Source organism: Trichomycterus rosablanca, chromosome 22 (assembly GCF_030014385.1).
Source record: "Trichomycterus rosablanca isolate fTriRos1 chromosome 22, fTriRos1.hap1, whole genome shotgun sequence".
NCBI classification, from domain to species: domain Eukaryota; kingdom Metazoa; phylum Chordata; class Actinopteri; order Siluriformes; family Trichomycteridae; genus Trichomycterus; species Trichomycterus rosablanca.
Window position 1 is genome coordinate 3479098 of NC_086009.1, and position 20635 is coordinate 3499732.

Consider the following 20635-nt stretch of genomic DNA (forward strand, 5'->3'; position numbering starts at 1 on the left):
CTATCTGTGGTTATCCAGTTGCAATCTAAACTTCTCCCAACTTTAAGAGGAATTATGGGAGGGTATCAGAAGGTGCAGCAGTAAAGTGTGCAAGCCCACAACTATGATGATCTGGTGACCCAGGGTTCAAATCTCAGTGGTGCTATCGGCCTGTCGGGCATCTGCACAGACAGATTTGGCTATTGCTACCGAAACCCCCCGGCCACTGGAAGGCGCCCAGATGGGAAAATGAGGGCTGCATCAGGAAGGGCGGTGTAAAAACTGTACCAAGGGAATAACACTGATTGTCTCTTCATCACGGCACCTGTTAGTGGGGGGGGGGGGGGGATATATCAGGCAGCAAGTGAACATTTTATCCTCAAAGTTGATGTTAGAAGCAGGAAAAATGGCCGAGCGTGAGGATCTGAGCGAGTTTGACGAGGGCCAGATTGTGATGGCTAGACGACTGGGTCAGAGCATCTCCAAAATGCAGCTCTTGTGGGGTGTTCCTGGTCTGCAGTGGTCAGTATCTATCAAAAGTGGTCCAAGGGCGGCCAAGGCTCATTGATGCACGTGGGGAGCGAAGGCTGGCACGTGTGGTCCGATCCAACAGACGAGCTGCTGTAGCTCAAACTGCTGAAGAAGTTCATGCTGGTTCTGATAGAAAGGTGTCAGAATACACAGAGCATCACCGTTGCTGGGCTGTTTTGGCAGCAAAAGGGGGACCAACACAATATCAGGAAGGCGGTCATAATGTTACGCCTAATCGGTGTATATACTGTTTCTTATTCCTTGTTAAATTTTACAACATAAACAGTATACTATCAGATCTAAAAGAGCAGTATACAGTCACGAGGAAAAAATAACTTGCAATTATTTTTGACAACTATCTGATAAACTCAATCAGGTCAGGACTGACTGTACTTCATATAACTACTGTACTACAATCAATGTATTTGAGCAGAAAGTGCAATATGGAGAGGAGGTGGTCAGTTAGGCACGCTTGGCTCTGAATGAAAGACATACAGAGAAATTAAAAACCAAAACAAGTTGCCTGCGATATTATCTACATGCCTGGTCAGCAAAAAAATGCAGTCCCAGTTGCACAAGCACCATGCCAGCACATAATGACAGAGGGTACTGTACACCGAATCACTGTGTTGGAGAGAGGGAGAGAGAGAGAGAGAGAGAGAGAGAGAGAGAGAGAGAGAGAGAGAGAAAGTGTACGAGAAAGACAGAAGAGATGTGTGCAAGAGATAGAGACAGAAAGAGAGAGAGAGAGAGTGAGGTAAGCGTTACAAGGAGCCCCTAAAGAGAGACAGGAGTAGGAGAGCAGAGCGTGCAGATACAAACCGGGTCAGAGCTGCTTAGCTAATTGGGGCCAATTCGCTGCAGGAGAGAAATGTCGAACACCCCAAGTTGTGTACAATACTGCAAATATCTGAAATTACTGTCCTACACAGACACTAACACAAAAACACACACACACACACACAACACACAAACACGTATCACTGGAGTGCAAACACACTCCCACCCACATACCTGCGCACACACACACACACACACACACACTCATATCACATGTGTGTGTAGAGTGAACAACACACTGAACCCGTAGCACTTTGATCTGATTTCTGTCAATATGAAGGGTTATTTACATTCACTTAAAAAAAAAATATCCATCATTACTTTTATTTTATTAATTTGGGCTTATTATATTAACTGTTAGCTTACCTGCAAAGTGATTTTGAAAAACAACATATTTTACTTTACTGATGTAGTATTAGGGCAGCCTAAGCTCCTGGGTTCGATCCCCAGGTGGGGCGGTCCGGGTCCTCTCCGTGCTGAGTTTGCATGTTCTCCCCGTGTCTGCATGGGTTTCCTCCGGGAGCTCCGGTTTCCTCCCACAGTCCAAAAACGTGAAGTCAGGTTAATTGGAGACACTGAATTGCCCTATAGGTGAATGGGTGTGGGTGTGTGTGTGTGTGTGTCTTCCCTGCTATGGACTGGCGCCCCGTCCAGGGTGTTACTGTGTGCCTTGCGCCCATTGAAAAGCTGGTATAGGCTCCAGACCCCCCCACACCCCCACCCCTGACCCTAATTGGATAAACGGTTAAGACAGTGAGTGAGTGATGTAGTATTTTACAATAGCCACATTTTTATCATCTGGCTATGACTAAATATAAGACAGCCGGTCATCTCAGTGTAGACATCTGGACGGCCAATAGCACCGCTAAAATTCGAACCCAGATCTCAGTGGTGGTGGGCTGGCGTTTGTTTGGTTTGTTTGTTTGTTTATTAGGATTTTAACGTCACGTTTTACACTTTGGTTAGATTCATGACAGGAACAGTAGTTACTGGTTACCCATAATTCATCAGTTCACAAGGTTATACCAAACACAGTCATGGACAATTTAGTATCTCCAATTCACCTCATTTGCACGTCTTTGTACTGTGGGAGGAAACCGGAGCGCCCGGAGGAAACCCACACGGACACGAATGGAACATGCAAACTCCACACAGGAAGGACCCGGACCTCTTCACCTGGGGATCAAACCCAGGACCTTCTTGCTGTGAGGCGCCTCCTTATACTGGTCCAGGGAACGAGCGCATTATGGAACTGTAGCTTCTGTTGCTTAAACCAGGTAGATTTTAAGCAGTTTGCTACTCAGTAGTTGAATAAGGTCAGTATACGAAAGCCTACAAAGCAGGTGTTTTACTCCCATGAGTGTAAAAAATACACAGAACACAAATCATCTGATTGGCCACAAAAAATCGTGATCATTTACACACAGCCTCTCTACCTCGCCTTACAAATGTTCTACCTTCTAAACGAATGAATAGATGTAAATAGGCTGGAATTAGTATCGTTAGGCTAACTCAGACTAATGAGCTCTAGTTTAATAAATCAGTGTGTCGTCCACTCTACGTTTAATAATTAATACACGTGTCCAAAGATTTGGGACGTGACCCAGCATTCACACGGACATCACCTCACATCTTTAACTCTCCCTCACACACACACACACACACCTGTGATCATGCACGGCAATAATGGCAGAAGCATGATCACAGTGATTGGTACAATTGAACAGATCACCTCCCCATCATGTGACTAGAGTCTCTGAGTGATCATTTAAGGGTGGGAAATGAATGCTGGGAGGGACTGTACAAGAATCCAAATGGGACGTGTAAAGGAAATCTGGGAATTCTTTTTATTTATTTATTTTTTTTAAAGTAAAATGGGGTAAAAAAAAAACAAAAAATGGACAGGGCCGACCACAGAGGAGGAGTGGACATCAACTCTCACTGGACCAATCATCCACAGAGAAACAGACACACTCATTTCTGGTTATAAACCTATAGCGTGAGTAGAAGGGCGGGACCTTACCGATTCTATGGGTTTGTCTAGGGAGGCCTGTTCAATCTCCAGCTGGCCATCGTCATACTGGTCAAAGTGATTTCCACCCTGGAGACAGAAAGAAGAGCAGCACATCAAATCAGGCATGCAGACGCACAGAGAGCGACTAAAGGAAACAGATTCTTTCCAGTTCAGTAAAGTAAAGCCAGTGGGTACAGAACCTACTAATAACAGAGACACAATGTTCAGCTGTCTACATTTAGAAGTGAAAACAAAACACTGCAACATCAATTAGATCACATATTTAACATATAAAACATAATAAAACACATTTACTTGTCTTATTTATTAGGATTTTAACGTCATGTTTTACACACAATGGTTACATTCATGACAGGAACGGTAGTAGTAAATGTATATATATATATATATTGTTGTTTATGCATTTTCTCCCCTTTTTCGCTTCCAATTGCCCGATTGCATTACGCATCCTCCCCACCAATGCCGATCACTGCTCTGATTGAGGAGAACGAAGCTAACCCATGCCCCCTCCGACACGTGGGCAGCAGCCGTATGCATCTTGTCACCTACACTTTGACGAGTGCAGTGCAGCTCAGCGTTGTGTTCGGAGAGACACACCCTGACAGCTCGCTTTTCTCATCTCTGTGCAGGCGCCATCAATCAGCCAGCAGAGGTCGTAATTGCACCAGTCATGAGAGAGAGAGAGAGAGAGACCCCATCCGGCTCAGTCCCGCCCATATCTGAACAACAGGCCAATCGTTGTTCATGTGGCTGCTCAGCCTAGTCGGTAGGCAGAGCTCAGAATCGATACGATGTATTCGAGATCCCAGCTCTGGTTCCAGTGTGTGTTTTTACCGCTGCGCCACCTGAGCGGTGAACAGTGAACGTCTCCGGAGCTCACAAAGGAAACCCACGCAGACACAGGGAGAACATGCAAACTCCACACAGAAAGCAGCCGGACCGCTCCACCTAGGAATCGAATTCAGGACCTTTATGCTGTGAGGTGACAGTGCTACCCTTCGAGCAACCGTGCCGCCCACTTGTCTTATTTAAATAGGATGAAGTCAAATAAGGTGCTATATTTACATTTACATTTTCTGCATTTAGCAGACGCCTTTATCCAAAGCGACTTACAGTACAGTTACAGTATACAGTTTGAGCAATTGAGGGTTAAGAGCCTTGCTCAAGGGCCCAACAGTTGCAACCTGGCAGAGGTGAGGCTTGAACCGGCAACCCTCTGATTACTAGTCCAGTACCTTAACCACTAGGCTACGGCTGCCTACATCAAAGTATAATGCTCTCTCCTTACACACCATAAAATCAGTTTTAAGTCTACCATTGAGGTAAAAATAAATCAAACAAAAAATAAACAAATAAATCTGCCCACTGTGTGTCGACACACTAAACCATTAATCCCCATAATCCGGTTATTTATGTATGTAAGATGCGCCCCTGATTATTGCCTGTGAGGATTTGGGCGAAATGTTGCTGTCAAATTAAGAAAGTCTTCAGCAGCCTGAAGCTGTGAGGAGTAAAAAATGAACCTCGGTGACATTAAAGCAACAAATCAGCCAGTCAAATCTCTACACTCATCTACGTTCGAGTTATTAAAACCAATTCATGACAGGAGACTTGAACAACACTGTTGTGCCAGCAGCCTCAAATTAAGAGCGAGTGATAACACATTAACACATCAGCACTGTTTGTGGCGTTAATGCGCAAAGAAGCGAAGTCTCATTATTCCTGAGGCCTTTGGTCAGGATAAGAAAAGCTGTCTAAGCTTATCGGAGAGTGAAAACTGTCCCACCTTATCAGACTCAACAATTCTGCTCTAATGAAGTTATGGAAATGTGCCTGCCAAGAGCTTTTTCAGCTAAAACACAGGCAGGCAAGAATAGAGTCTTTCGTGCATAATAAAGACGCCATGTACAAAAGTACTCCTTTTTTTTTTTTTTATTTATTTATTTAATGCATTTTCTCCCCATTTTCCTCCTGATTTAGCACATTCGATTTGCCTCTTCCGACACATGCACAGCCCTCCTCTTCTCTTCCGCCAATCAGGGTCCTCACACACCGTATAAAGATCCACCCACACACAGTCCGGCCTCCACCCTGCAGGTACGGTGGCCAGTTAGTATCTGCTGCAGGCACTGCCAATTATGCCCGCTAGATGGCGCCCAGCCGACCGGACACAACGCCGAATTTCGAACTGATGAGTTCAGAATCTCGACGTTGGTGTGCTAGCGGAATATACCGCTGCGTCAAAAAGTACCCCTTTTTTTCCATACAGTATTGTATAACACAGCAATCAGGAACCGAATCTACTGTTCTAAAATCCATAAGCATGTTCCAACACTAGCAACTGGACTGTTGAGCTCTACTTTAATGCAACCATCAAGCAGAAACAGGATGTTAAGATGTGATGGAGCACAAAAAGCAATATTTTACACACACAATTAGTTAAAAACAACATCAATATGACAACATCACATATGCTTGAACAAGCTTTAACTCATTCTTACACTAGAATCTATTTTAGAGTATTAATCAACCAACCAACCAACCAACCAAAATCCAAGCTTTACGTTTTACTTTTGTTCAAAGTAAAACATTAATATGTTTTTCATATTAAATCATATTAGACTGAAATTTGGATAAAATGGACTGAAAGACAGATCTCATGGGGCTGGGTACAGGGCAGTATTCATAGGTCACAACAAATGAATTGTTCAAATGAGTTTACTGATCAGACATCTCGCCAAAATAAACATCCGATGCTTAACTGTGTCTTTTTTTAAATAGATGTAAAAATGGCATATGTTTTAACACAGATCCCTGATGAACCCTTCTAGTGAACAGAAAGCAAACATTTGTTCACAGGTTCACACTCAGTGCTGGCAAAGCAAATGAAGATGGCATCAGGTTTCACCAGCAGTGCAGCTTTCAATCAGCACAACCTGTTTCAACTAGAGCTTATCAACTACTAACCCTAACTGTCTGGATGACAGCTTTCCTATATGATCAGAACACAAACAAGAATAATGAAAGCCAAATCGGAGTACACTGATACAACCTGGTGTAAACAGGGTCTTCATTATAACCTTTATGACAGAACGGTGGTACATCTTGGGTTTTATTTTGGCAGTACAGCTATAGAGAACCAGCACTTAATGCTCACGACAGAAAACATCTGTTTTCTCAATCAGAAAACTTTCCAACTAAAACACTTGGGACTGAACATTTGTTTGACAAGAAGAAACATCAGGCTGAAAACAACAGGAGCTCAATGAGGACAGAGAAACACAAGCAGAGAGGTAGCTGTAAAAGTACAGAATTAGCAGCCCGGTGTTATATAGCACCACCTCTAAAAACAAAGCTAAAAACAAACGAAGGCAAATACAATCACTGAGAACTTTATTTGGAACTCCTGTCTTGAGTTTACATTCATCTGCCATTTCAAGAGCTACACCTACCATACGAACACACTCTGTGGGTATACAATTACTTAATGTAGTCTGTCTGGTAATCTTTACTCTTTGCATTAACATATGGGATAGAAGGGTGTTGACAAAGAGGTTGGACAACATGGTCAAATGTTTTGTTGATTTTTTTAAGCAACAATGAGCCTACACATTCGATATAGGTAACAAACTTTAAACATTGTATATTATTATATCATATCGAGACATTTATCTCTCATTTGTATCTGTCTTCCTAGCAAACCTCTAACAAATTCACAGCACCAAATACGTCCATTACTTTAATAGCAAAGTGTTGATTCTGATCATACAGGGCATGAGTATTACATTAGATAACTTTACTACTTTTAAGTAACGTATCAGTTTGTTTAGTTATTCGAGTACGGGTCTTCACCACAACACAAGTGTCTTCAATAACAAAAAAATGGACTAAAATATGTCAGAACTGACCGGTTTGTACATCTGCAAATCCTACTTACATCCACTAAATGAGGTACGATCCTTAATAATCCTTTGACATGTAACATAATATCTAATGTAAGCAAACTCTTCATACACCACAACCATGACTAATTTCTACATTTTATACATTTTTGTAATGCATTCGTCAGAATTTAGAGTTACCACAAATACTTAAGGGTTGTTTTTAAAGTTTTGGTTCAAATGATAACAAAAAAAAGCATCATATAGTTCATACTGTTCATATGAACAAGTTTTATAAATAAAAGTATTGCTGCTATATTACTCCACATATTGTTAATGTATACTGACCATGTTATAGGCTCTGTCTACCAAAAAAAAATGCCACTTGTGTGTATACAACTACTGACTGGGGTCCATCTGTTGCCCTGTACATGCGGTAAACAGTTTAGGCTAGTGGTTGCGGAGCCAACCATACACAAGTCTGAATGTCAGCACTGTTGCTGATTATTATGTGAATTATTTTATGGTCATTGTTAGAAATATTAGAATGGCTATCCCAAGTATAATCATGCACCACACCGCACAAGTCATCTCAAACTGGTTCCATGAGCCAGACAATGGGCTCAGTGTCCTTAAATCTACTCATACTTAAATGAGTGCAGATGACTAATCTTCAGCAATGGTGTGATGCCATCATGTCGACATGAACTTAAATCTTACATGGATGTTTATAACAATAGATGAGGATGGTCTGAAAGCCAAGTAAGGTACTACTGTGTGTTCAACTGATGTTCCTAATAAAGCGGACGGTGAATGTATATGCATATGTATATGTATATAAACACTCATTACAGCAGTTATGTATTAACATAGCTATTAGAGTTAAAATGAAATCAAAAGAGAGAAAAAAAACATAATTTTATCAGAAATTATCAGAAACGCAACAAAAAGCAGGACGTGTCATGCCAGAGTCAGGCTGTGTGTTAGCTGTTATTGATTCTCTCAAAATATACATGAATCAGAAGATAACACGAGTTATATATAATAAACACAGCTTGTTTTATCATATATTTTGTTATTACTGTTTTATTAGTGTTTCCTGACATGGTGTGTTTTATTACACTCATTGTTTTGTATTGTATTGCATTCACTAATTCGGATTGGTTTGTGTTTACAGGATTAAGGGCGACGTCTGACATGCCATGTACAGACTAATAAGTAAAACACTATCAGTTTAACTGCTTATATCCTGCACTGACATATTATGTTGTATGATTATGTGGTATTTGTCACAAAGGGACGGTTTTGATATCTATCCACAAAGACAGGCTAAATGAAGCTAAGCTAACAGCTATGCACCATCTTTCTAAATAACATTCGTAACAAGTTGACGGCCTTGCAATCAAACTTTAGTCTATTTTAAGAAACAGAACACCTTTTTGAAAACAACGTGAAATTTTTTGCAAGGATTTATTGCGCATTATCTTGCTAACAAGTGAAAAATTAGCAATTGGAAGTTTCTATGGCTGCGTCCCAATAAGCACACTGACGTACTAGATAGTGTGCTACATTAGTACGCACTTTGCGTACAGTGCGCGTACTGTAGATACCTACTATGTAGTACGTTAGTACGCAATTTGGAACGCAGCCTGTCGCATTCAGGCTACCTCACTAGCTTTGAGACCTTAGAACGATATTTAAAAAATAAAATAAAAAACAACATACTACAAGCGACCAATAGTGCACAGTTTGCTCTAGATATTAATACATTTATCCGTGTTTACCTGGAAATCACGTTCCTCGTTGAACCTTGAAAATCTGTCAGCCATTTTCTCTCCGCTCCACTCTTCTCCTCTCTCGCCTTCGTTTCGGAATCTGTTTCTCTGCAACGCCCCAAACGTACGATCGGATCAAAAAAGGACCAATCATAGCCCGAGTACGTCTGATTGACAGCTGAATCGTCCAATCAAACAGCTTATATGAAAACAGTATTCACAGATGTCTTTCAGCCAAACAGGGTTGTTTGTGTTATCACTGTCATGCAAATATACCGCTGAGTATTTAAAGAACACGACCTCAATTCACACAATTCACAACGTTTAACACTCGAGGGAACAAAATTATAAACAAAAATGCATACTGTTAATATGTCGTTAACTCTAAACGAGCATACGTGCCCATTTTGTGTTTGTTATTTGGGAGGGATACTATAGCTGGAAAATGTCCTCCCCTGGTGCCCTGATTCATTAAAGCAGCAATGTGTAACTTCTTAAATATAACATTAAATTATACAACCCCTGGCAAAAATTATGGAATCACCACTCTTGGAAGATGTTCTTTCAATTGTTTAATTTTGTAGAAAAAAAATAAATCACAGACATGCCACAAAACTATCATTTCTCAAACTGTCAACCCTCTGGCATTAAGAAACAATAAAAAAAGAAACAAATATAATTGTTGTGGTCAGTCACAATTGCTTTTTTTTAGATCAAGTAGAGGAAAAAAATATGGAATCACTCAAATCTGAGGAAAAAATTATGGAATCATTAGAAAACACTGCACCATTATTACTTTGTTGCACCACCTCTGGCTTTTATAATGGTTTAAACTCTCTGAGGCATGGAGTTAACTAATGACAAACAGTATTCTTCATCAATCTGCCTTCAACTGTCTCTTGCTGTTGCCAGATCAGCTTTGCAGGTTGGAACCTTGTCATTGACCATTTTCTTCAATTTCCACCAGAGATTTTCAAATGGATTGAGATCCGGACTATTTGCAGGCCATGCCATTGACATTATATGTTTTCTTGAAGGAAAGTTTTCACGTCCTTTGCCCTATGGCAAGATGCATTATCATCTTGAAAAATGAAGTCATCATCACCAAACATCCTTTCAACTGATGGAATAAGAAAAGCGTCCAAAATTTCAATGTGGACTTTGGCATTTATTGAAGACCATCTCCCCTGTGCCTTTACCCGACATGCAGGCCCATATCATCAACAACTGTGGAAATTAACATGTTTTCTTTAGGCAGTTATCTTCATAAATTTCATTGGACAGACACCAAACAAAAGTTCCAGCATCATCACCTTGCCCAATGCAGATTCGCGATTCATCACTGAAGATCACTTTTATCCAGTCACCCACAGTCCACGATTGCTTTTCTTTAGCCTACTTTAACCTTGTTCTTTTCTTTTTAGGTGTTAATGATGGCTTTTGTTTGGCTTTTCTGTATGTAAATTCCATTTCTTTTAGGTGATTTCTTACAGTTCAGTCACAGACATTGACTCCACTTTCCGGCCACTTGTTTCTCATTTGTTTTGTTGTGCATTTTCTGTTTTCAAGACATATTGCTTTAAGTTTTCTATCTTGATGCTTTGATGTCTTACTTGGTCTACCAGTATGCTTCCCTTTTACAACCTTCCCATTTTGTTTGTACTTGGTCCAGATTTTAAACACAGCTTACTGGGAACAACCAACATCTTTTGCGACATTCCACAATGATTTATCTTCTTGAAGGAGTTTTATAATCCTCTCATTTGTTTCAACTGACATATCTTGTGTTGGAACCATGATTCATGACAATCTGCTTTGTGCAACAGCTCTCCGAGGTGTGAGCACTCTTTTTAAACTGAAGAATAATTAGCAAATCTAATCTGCTGCAGATGTTTTGTTTTTAAACTGCAAATTACAGAGTGATTCCATAATTTTTTCCTCAGATTTGAGTGATTCCATATTTTTTTCCTCTACTTGATCTAAAAAAAGCAATTGTGACTGACCACAACTATTATATTTGTTTCTTTTTTTTATTGTTTCTTAATGCCAGAAGGTTGACATTTTGAAAAATGATAGTTTTGTGGCATGTCTGTGATTTATTTTTTTTCTACAAAATTAAACAATTGACAGAACATCTTCCAAGAGTGGTGATTCCATAATTTTTGCCAGGGGTTGTATTAGGTGGAAAATATTGTGGGGGGTTTTTTCGAGTTACCACACAAAGCCTAAATACTGACAAACAAAAGGTTAGAAACTTTAGATATTGTATCACCAAATACACTATATGACTAAAGGTATTTGAACGCCTGACCATAAGCTGGTTGGACATCCCATTTCAAACACAAATAATATTAAAATTGAGTGACCTTTTCATCTATAAAAAAGAGCCACTCTTTTGAAAAAGGCTAGTCATGCCAGTTCGAAGTATGTCTGTGGGAATCTGTGCCCAAGCAGTCAAAAGAGCATTTGTATGTCTGGGCACTGGTGTTGGTCACAAAAGCCTTAATTGATGTTCCAGTTCATGTCTTTATAGACGTATCATTACATCATATCATCTCTATATCATTTATTTTATATATAATTGATTTATTATACCTGTTAGCAATTACAGTTAAAAAATTAGAAGGGTTGCCCCAATATTTTTGTCCATATAGTGCACTTTTTTTAAATTCAAAAGAGAGATTGTCCTCAACCAAAATCTTTAAAAAAAAATACACTTATTTTAAATTAAAACTTGATTATTCAGCTTGTCATCCTTGATTAGATTTAAATGTCCTGGCAAAAAGTAAAAACTGGATTCTGTTCATCATTGCAGCTTGACTTGACAACCCTAGGCTACTACATGGATGTGTATTTACTTGTTCTTTTACAAGCTGGTAACTTACATTCTTACCAAAGATACACAGCTTCTGTTAAAAGATGAGATGCCACCAAAAATAGAATAAATAAAAAGAATTAAAATAGAAATAATACATTGTCTAAAGTCTGTGGACACTCTTTAAAATGTTTTATGAACTGTAATGTCGACTGAGTCCAAAATCTTGTAGAAAGTCTTCACAGAAAAGTGGAGGCTGTTATGGTTTCAAAAAGGGGCCAACTCCATATTGTTCACTGTTTTGGAATGGAATGTCCATAGAACAAGCTCATTATCAGGTGTCCATATACTTTTGGCCATATATAGTGTAGGACTATAACAAATACTTATGAAGCACTAATGTAGGGGAAAAAAACTGCTACTTTGTGGACATTTCATAATTTTAAACTTAAGGCTTATGTTTTTGTTTCTTGTACAGCAGATGGAGCTGCAGGTTTATAATTATAAGTAATAGAGAACAAGCTCAGTATGACGGTTGTATTTACTGTACTTGGTTTTTTTGGAGCTATCTTTTTATGACTGTTATACAGTCATAACATCCCACTTCTGTTTGGAACTAAAACGGAGAAATGAAACAATAACAACAAATAATAAGTACTTATATGATACTATTTATCACATGCCTTTAAAATACCAGTTTAAATGTACTGCAGTATGCAAAATCAATCACGTAAAAAAGATAGACACATTTATTTCATTTTGCTATTTTAAACAAAATGTTATTACCATATTAAGTTTAATATAATAAAACTCACACATAGGGTTCACCACAGTGGATCTGGGCTGCATACCAAACTTGGTAGTTCTTACCACAGATGCCCTTCCTGATGCAACAATTCTGTTTTTATTTGAACTTGGGACCTGCACTGAGTGCGCACTGACAAGTGCAAACACCCTTCAGACATTGGCCAATCATGTTTGTGTAGAGACCTGGCCGGCCTAAAGCACCGCTGAGATTCAAACCCCAGATTCCTCTATCTAAGCAGTAATGTACCAGCGTACTTTACTGCTGTGTCACCTGAGCACCTTTTTGTTAAATGCAATAAAAACAAGAATCTTTATGACTTTGGTAACCTTTTTTTATAACCTTCTACATTTTAAAAACAGATGACTTGAGTTTAATCATTTACCTGATCATTGTGAGGATTTTCACAAGTGCTTCCCATGTTTGTGTAGATTTCCTGCAGGTATCACAGTTCCCTCTAATACATGAATGTGGAAATGATGCCCTGCAATGTATTGGTGCTCTATTTAGGGTATATTCCTGTCTTGGGCACAGTGTTCCTGTCAGTGTTTGGAACCAAACTTATTGTAATCTTGGAAAGAATTAAGCAGTTTGTAAAAAGCTATAATATAAAAGATAATTATATATTGGTACTCTCACATTCTGAGAGCTAGCAATAATGTATGCAGTCATGAGAAAAGAAAATACACCCTTCTTAAATTCTATGTTTTATATTTATCATGGTCTAAATAACAACCATATAGTCCTGGCCAACTCTTTTAATCACTATTGATGGCCCTTTTTGCCTTTGACACAGACAACTCAGTGTTAATAGTACTCAAATCATGATAAAAGGGGATTAATTTAAACCTTATCTTGGTTTGTGTGAAAAGAGCTTTTCAGAGTTTTAGGTTGCATGTCTTGATGCAGCGGTGGACTCTGTTACATGACAACATTTTTCTGTGGCTATATTTATCACAGTAGTATAGCAATTTCTCATGCTGTTTTAAATATTACGCACATTTAAAAGTGCTTTCTGGCTGAGATCGCTTCAGATTCCTCGAATTTCTTCAATAATATAATGTACGGTAGATGGCAAAAGATCTAAATTATTTTAGTCTGTCACTAAGAAGGAATAGTGGCCATGCCACAAAGTTAAATCAATTCAAATTGTTGTATGTTTAGGTTAGACCCAGCAGGTTTTGTCATATATCTATAGTAGAAAACTATAACTTTTAAAATGCATTTAAGGTTGTTTTGCTTGTTTTCCAGTTATTCAGTCACAGGATGAGAAAAGTTGCAGAAATCATTAAATTGCACAATTGGTATAACATACAGCACCTGCCCCTTGCATTGTATGTAAACTACACTCTGAATTGTTTAATTTTTCAACAAGCAAACTGCATTGTTTGATACTGTATTTTAATAAACATTTGGGTTGTTTTGTGCAGGGGAGAAAGTCGGTTATCCATCCTACATCATATCGTTACACCCATAGGCTTCCTGTTCACGACTGGTACACAGAGACAAAACAAGCCGCTCGACACAAGAACTTTAAACTGTCTAAACTGTACTACAGATTGTAAGTAAGTTTATAATTCACTAGTCGGAATGTTCTAGTATATGTGTGTATTGTATATTTTTTTATTTAAACATGATTTAATGTAAGAAATAGAACTTTAATAAGCCACAGTGTGTGAAACACTTCAGTTACCAGAGTTATGAAATGGCGGAGAAGGAAGTGACCCGTTATGGTTCAGCTGTAATTTTAAACTCGGGTAAAAAACTTAGATATTATGCTTTTCCCCCCTCAGAACTAATGTATATGTTATATTCAAATAGTTTAAAGTCTTTTTAATGAGGTATTTCTGAGCCTTTAAACGGAAATGTTGCACAGTTCTGGTGAGAACAGGCAGTTAGTTGTAGTGAAATGGTTTCCTCTGGTGAGATGAGATGAGATGAGATGAGATGTGATGTGATGGCTGGTTTAACTGTATGTTTGCACTGAGCTGCAAAAAAACTTCAACATATCTCAATCCTGGATGGAAATAAACTGATTTTTTCTGCTGTATTATATTTTGCACAGACTGTAGTTGCATGTATATCAGTGATAAATGTGTACAGTGGGGTTAAAAGTCTATATGCACATGTAGGAGACATGAATGTCTTGGGGTGTCAGGACTGTCTGCTACTATTCATAAGCTTGATTTCATTATTTAATCATTTTAATCATTTGTTGGTGTAGAAATGTCTAATATATTTTTACTTTGTCCACAGCCTCCTATTTTCTTGCTTGTGATTATTATTGACTGCAAGCACTGACTTCTGTGCCCATATAAATAAGAGTCATTTGACTGAACCCATTACTTGTACTTGGAACAGTTGGCATCTGTGTTTTAAGAGGAAACGACTGTGTTCAAGTTGTTTAGATTGAATCCAGAAACCACAAACACAGGTCTGGTATTAGTTAGAAGATACTAGAATGCAGATATCACTGTCCACAGTCAAGCAAGATTTACATTTCTATTGGGTGAGATGTTGCTCATTATTTGTACTGATATACCATGTATTAAATTTAATATATATATTCATAAATGCCTCTTTATTTTTAAAATACAAAGCGATACATTGTGCCAGCCTACTACCACCGGGATCCTGGGTTATACTGCTTTAATTACATTGTTTTACCAGCTTAATTTCATTGAAATGTTTACACCTTATAGTCAAATACCCAAATATTGACCAGTACACCTGTAAAAAGTGCGTAACTATGAACTAGATGAACATCTGGTCTGTCTAGATGGCAATAATTGTGCATTGGTTAATGGCTATTTGCCTAATTGTAAATGTAAACTGGTTTGCCAAGCAGAAGCACTAGTATGTGTGTGTGTATGTGTGTGTGTCTGTCTGCTTTCAGGTTTATATTTAAATTGCAAAAATTCATTAAAATGTTTTTTATTTAATTTTCTCTGACCGCTTTATATCGAGAAACACTGGCTGCAAGGCAAAAATACCCTGGACAGAGCACCAATCCATTGCAAAGCTTTGTATATCCTCCACTCAGACATGTCTGTCAGACGCCCAGCCAGACAAGAGCACCACTGAGATTCGAACCCCATGATAGACTAAAATTACTATTCTGTTAATGAAAAATATTTGTTAAAAGGATTATACATAATAATAGTTATGCAATTGAATAAACGTTTCTTTGAATTTTACTGTTTATTCCAAGAAAAACCAAGTACTGGGTGGTAACAAATATAGATGTGATTAATTTTTACCTGTATAGCACAATATGACGGGTGTTACTCAGCTTTTCCTGTCACAGGTTATCAGATTGTTACAGCTTATATATATTTTCTGTTTTGACTGTACACCCACATTTGTACAGCAGCTCTGACAACATGGTCTGCTCCTAAATGATGGAGACTGGTGTTGCTCTTCTGTCACTTTTTGCACTAGTTCAGGGTGCCAGTCCATCACAGGGCTTCGGCCACACCCATTCAGACATAGCCAATCTAGCCAATGTCTAGCAAATTTCTGGAATCCAGGGTTCGAATCCCCAGCTCTGTTCTGTAAATTCTGCCATCGTGCAACACAACAGATGAAAGTAACTTTTGTCCGTGTGAAATTTCTTATCATGTGCCGTGATATGATGCAGGTTTATAAATGCACCTTATGAAAGCGCGCGCATGAAATGACTGACCTGTTCATAGTCCACATAGCGAACTGGATCTGTCTTTGTATCCCTGTTGTATTTTTAGCAGCTCTGCATAAGCATGTGTCCGTGTGTATATCGTGTTTAAGTGTTGCCACAGCAGCTGGAATCTTTGCGTTGAGAGGTTTAGCTTTCAGTGTGCAGTGAAAACATTCCTGAAAAAAAGACTCAGAAAGACCCAGAAAGATTCTGAATGAAACTCTTGATCCTGATGTTAACAAGTTTATGTCATGACTGGCGAAGTATGTGCTAAGGTGGCAATAAACTATAACTAACTAACTATAGAAATTTAAGCTTTTTTAGGTATCCTGCAAATAAACCAAGTTTGTTTGACTTTCTTCAACTGGAAAAAGGTCTGAAACTGAATACAAGTACAATGGTGGGATAAAATAGGATAACTGGTCATTTCGAGAGCTCTGATGAGAAAGGTTTAAGCATCCCGTACATGTGCGTGGGTGAAAATGACTCACGGTCCAGCGTGTCTGTTTCTCGTTCCTCCTTCTCTTGCATTTTAATGATTTCTTTTGTTGAGTTTTAGTGTAACTACTAGCTGTTGCACATTCTTGTCCACCTCACTGCAAAGTTTATTGACGACTGAAGTACAAGACATGTATGTTACGACGGTTCGGCTTGGAATATCATTGAGATTTTAAAACAAGTGCTCTGATACTTCACTGAATGCTAAAGATTTTACAAGGTTCTTGTTGAGGTTGTGTCGACATTTGTCATCAAGGAAACCTTGGAGAACAACTTTGCAGTTCATTTTCTAGAACGTCTAATAAACAAATTTTTTTTTAATGCATTTTCTCCCCATTTTCCTCCCGGTTTAGGGCACTCAATTTTGTCTTCCGCTGCCACCAGAGATACCAGATTGCATCCGAGGAGAGCACGCCGCTGTACACGCCTCTTCCGACACGTGCACAGCCCTCCTCCACTCGCCCCTGCATTCTGCACTGGCGTCTCTTCCGCCAATCAGGGTCCTTACACAGCGTATGAAGACCCACCCACACATAGTCCGGCCCCCACCCTGCAGATACGGTGGCCAATTAGTATCTGCTGCAGGCACTGCCAATTATGCCCGCCAGATGGCGCCCAGCCGACCGGAGGCAACACCGAGTTTCGAACCGGGGAGATCAGAATCTCGGTGCTGGTGTGCAAGCGAAACATCCCGCTGCGCCACCTGGGCGCCACATAAACGGTTTTTGATGTTTCTGGTTGGTGATTGAGGATGTCACAGAGGTATCTGAGTTCTCCTGGTAGTGTAAAACTGTGTAATATTTATTTTCTTGTTTTACAACCATGCAAGGCAACACTTGAATCTGATGATTTCCACCAGCTCGCTGCTCACCCATCCTTTGCTTGGCTTCCAAACAGAATTGATTTATTTGGGATGTAGGAAATACTGTGAATGTGTCTTCATCACGACATGACTTTCCTGTAATTGCTAAAGGGGTTCAAGTGTTCCTCACACCAGATTACACATCTTTGTCCATTGTTCTTTAACAAAAGCTCTCGGAATTGTAGCACTGGCATGAATTTAAGGTTTGTAGGGTTAAAAATTCACAGCTACATGCCTGCATATCCCCGTCTGTGAGATAACAACCACGTCTGACCACTTTGTACGTTTTTCATATGCAGTCATGAATTATTTCAAAACCTGGAACAATTTTTCCAGCTTTTGCAATTTGAGCACCATTATTCTTCATCATTGTAACTTTTGGTGGGTTTGTAATAACTACAAATGAATATTTAAGCTTTATTATGGTACGTTATAGACAATTTCCAGTATGGAAACATGTAACCTGACTGATCACGGCAGTGTTAACATGCATATTAGAAATGTACTTCAGGGAATTTGTGTGGGTGGCAGCTAAATGTAGTGGGGTGGGCTCTGTGGGTATAAAGAAAGGAGAGGGTTTCAGCTCAGAGGTTTCCCAGTGCAGGTTGGGACTGATTTAGGACACTGTGGGGGACAAGCATGGCCCAGCGGAACCTAAAGCCCTAGTTGGATAAAGTGTCTGTCTTACTCAGGGTTTAAGCATCCCGTACATCTGCGTGGGTGAAAATGACTCACGGTCCAGCGTGTTTGTTTCTCGTTATTCCTTCTCTTGCATTTTAATCAAACTTTAAGGAAGGACCTTTCTAGTTTCAGCATGACAGTCAAGCAAGGTCCACAAAGACGTGATTTGAGGAGTTAGGAAGCGGACGGTGGCACCGGATGTGCTTGTTGCCAGAACTGAGCTCATGTTAAAACAATGCTGAAGGTCAAACTGTGTGTACATAACAGAGCCGCTGCTGTGTGTCCACAGATACAGCAACGTTCAGGTTCATTATCATCTCCTCGTCATGTGCTCATTATTGAACTCGGGCTTGTGTTGCTTATTGGGTATCAGTTTTTGATAACCGATAGTTGTTTGAAGTGAAGGCAGGGGTTCAGCTTTTCTCATGTATGCCAGTTCATGCTTAATTTCACTTAGGCAGAATATTTAGAGCATCCATGTTTTGTGGTGAGTGTGGTCTTGTAGTTTTGGACCGTGAAATGGTGAAGCGTATTATTATAACCGAGTTACACAAGTTTGTGATTTTATCCGTGTTTCTCTGGCACTCGTATTCACCACAATCTTCCTGCAGTTACAGACAAAACTCACTGTGTTTACTTTTCTGTGGCATTAAGGACACAGTTTTTTTCCCATATATTAATTCTTCATATTTTCAAGCATTTTATGTGTTAAAAGAGTCTCTCGGTGTGAAGCAAATGCTGTCTGATTCTCACTTCTCCAAACACTCTCATGAACGTTTCATATAAAAAGAGGATCTGTGAAATGTCCAGTGATTTTGGATCTTAAAAACAACATTTTAATTCAGTAGAGTACGGTCACAGTTCACGTTCTGTTGTTGCCGTATCTGAGCCGACGCCCTTTCTAATACTCATTGGAAGTAGTCTATTACTGAAACAGAAGTGTTGTCACTGAGATGTGGTTTAACGCCCATTTTTCATGCTAATTGATTAATCATTCTGACTGTAGGACTAAAAAAAGATGTATAGTGCTCATAGTGGCGTGTCATTATTAACGGTAAACCTTTTTTCTCGTATTATGGTAGACTAGTGCAGGTTTAGTTTTGAGGGTTATGGTCTTGCTCAAGTCCAACAATTGCATTCTGGCTGTAATGGGGCTTCTACCAGTGACCTTCTGATTACTAGTCCAGTACCCTCACCGTTTAGCTTCCACTGCTCATAAGACCATGCTTGCTCTATTGTAATGTCAATAATAATGGTCAGAAATCTACAAGAGATAGACAGAATAAAGAAAACGGCTAATAACACATTTCCATCAATACTTTACCTCCAGAACAGCTTTTATTTTTTCAGGAACGCTCTTGCGCTCTTATTTCTTAATAAACTCAGCAAACTCGGTGCTCAGAATCTCAGCTCTACTATCCGGCAGGCTGGGCGCCTACATGTACAATGATTGGCTGTTATTCACGCAGGGTGGGAGCCAGACTAGGATTCCTCGTAACTGATGCAATTACGACCTCTGCTGGCCGGTTGATGGCGTCTGCACAGAGTCGAGGAATAATGCGTTGATCAGGGTGTGGCTCTCTGTACACAAAGCTGATCCGCATATGAACTCGCCTCGTGCAGGTGAAAAGATGCAGTCAGCTACTGCACACGTGTGTCGGAGGGGGCGTGTGTCAGTCTCGCTCTCCTCAATCAGAGTGGAGTCCGTATAGGTGCCCGGCCTGCCGATAGCAGAACTGAAATTCAACATTTTTAGTTTGAGATGATCACGATAAAGAGCTTCTAACTCACTTGTGCAGATGTTTGCAACTGGAATTTCCTTTTTTGCTGTTTTCGTCATGTCAACTGCATGTTGTTTAAGTACCTCGTTATGATCCTGTCAGTTTCTGTGTAGTGAATTAAGGCGAGGCGGAGTGAAGTGCAGCACTTTGACATGAACGTTTGAAAACAAGACTCGCTTCAATCCATCTTACGTACTTACAGGCAGGATTTGAATGTCTGTGTTTGACATAATGGCCGAAGAATTGAGGAAGCAGAGCGAATGATCGTGCCCTCTCAGTGGATTGTATAATCTGAGGGAGGTGGGGCGTCATCATGAGCTTTTTTTTCCACGGATATAGGAAGCGTTGGTTGGTGTTTGGCACGAGAACATGTCAGACTTGTTTGGTTTGTGCACGGCTTATTAATGTCATATGATAGAAGAGTAAAAGATACATATTGTTTGATGTCGTAGTGATAGCTTGGTAATGAAGGTACT

The 20635-nt window shown here is 39.6% G+C and overlaps 2 protein-coding genes across 2 annotated transcripts in view; one reads left to right on the forward strand and one right to left on the reverse strand.

Moving 5' to 3' along the window:
• The window catches only part of gpatch8 (G patch domain containing 8), a 34785-nt gene extending 25659 nt beyond the window's left edge, over nt 1–9126 (reverse strand). The window contains exons 1-2 of the mRNA XM_063018574.1: nt 9051–9126; nt 3374–3451 (exon numbers count right to left, since the gene is read on the reverse strand). Of these exons, the coding sequence (XP_062874644.1) occupies nt 3374–3451; nt 9051–9095 (123 nt within the window). The 5' untranslated portion in view covers nt 9096–9126. The remainder of the gene's footprint in view (nt 1–3373; nt 3452–9050) is intronic.
• Nucleotides 9127–14145: 5019 nt separating this feature from the next.
• The window catches only part of map3k14a (mitogen-activated protein kinase kinase kinase 14a), a 29564-nt gene continuing 23074 nt past the window's right edge, over nt 14146–20635 (forward strand). Inside the window, exon 1 of the mRNA XM_062984773.1 lies at nt 14146–14222. The gene's annotated coding sequence lies outside the window, so the exon portion shown is untranslated. The remainder of the gene's footprint in view (nt 14223–20635) is intronic.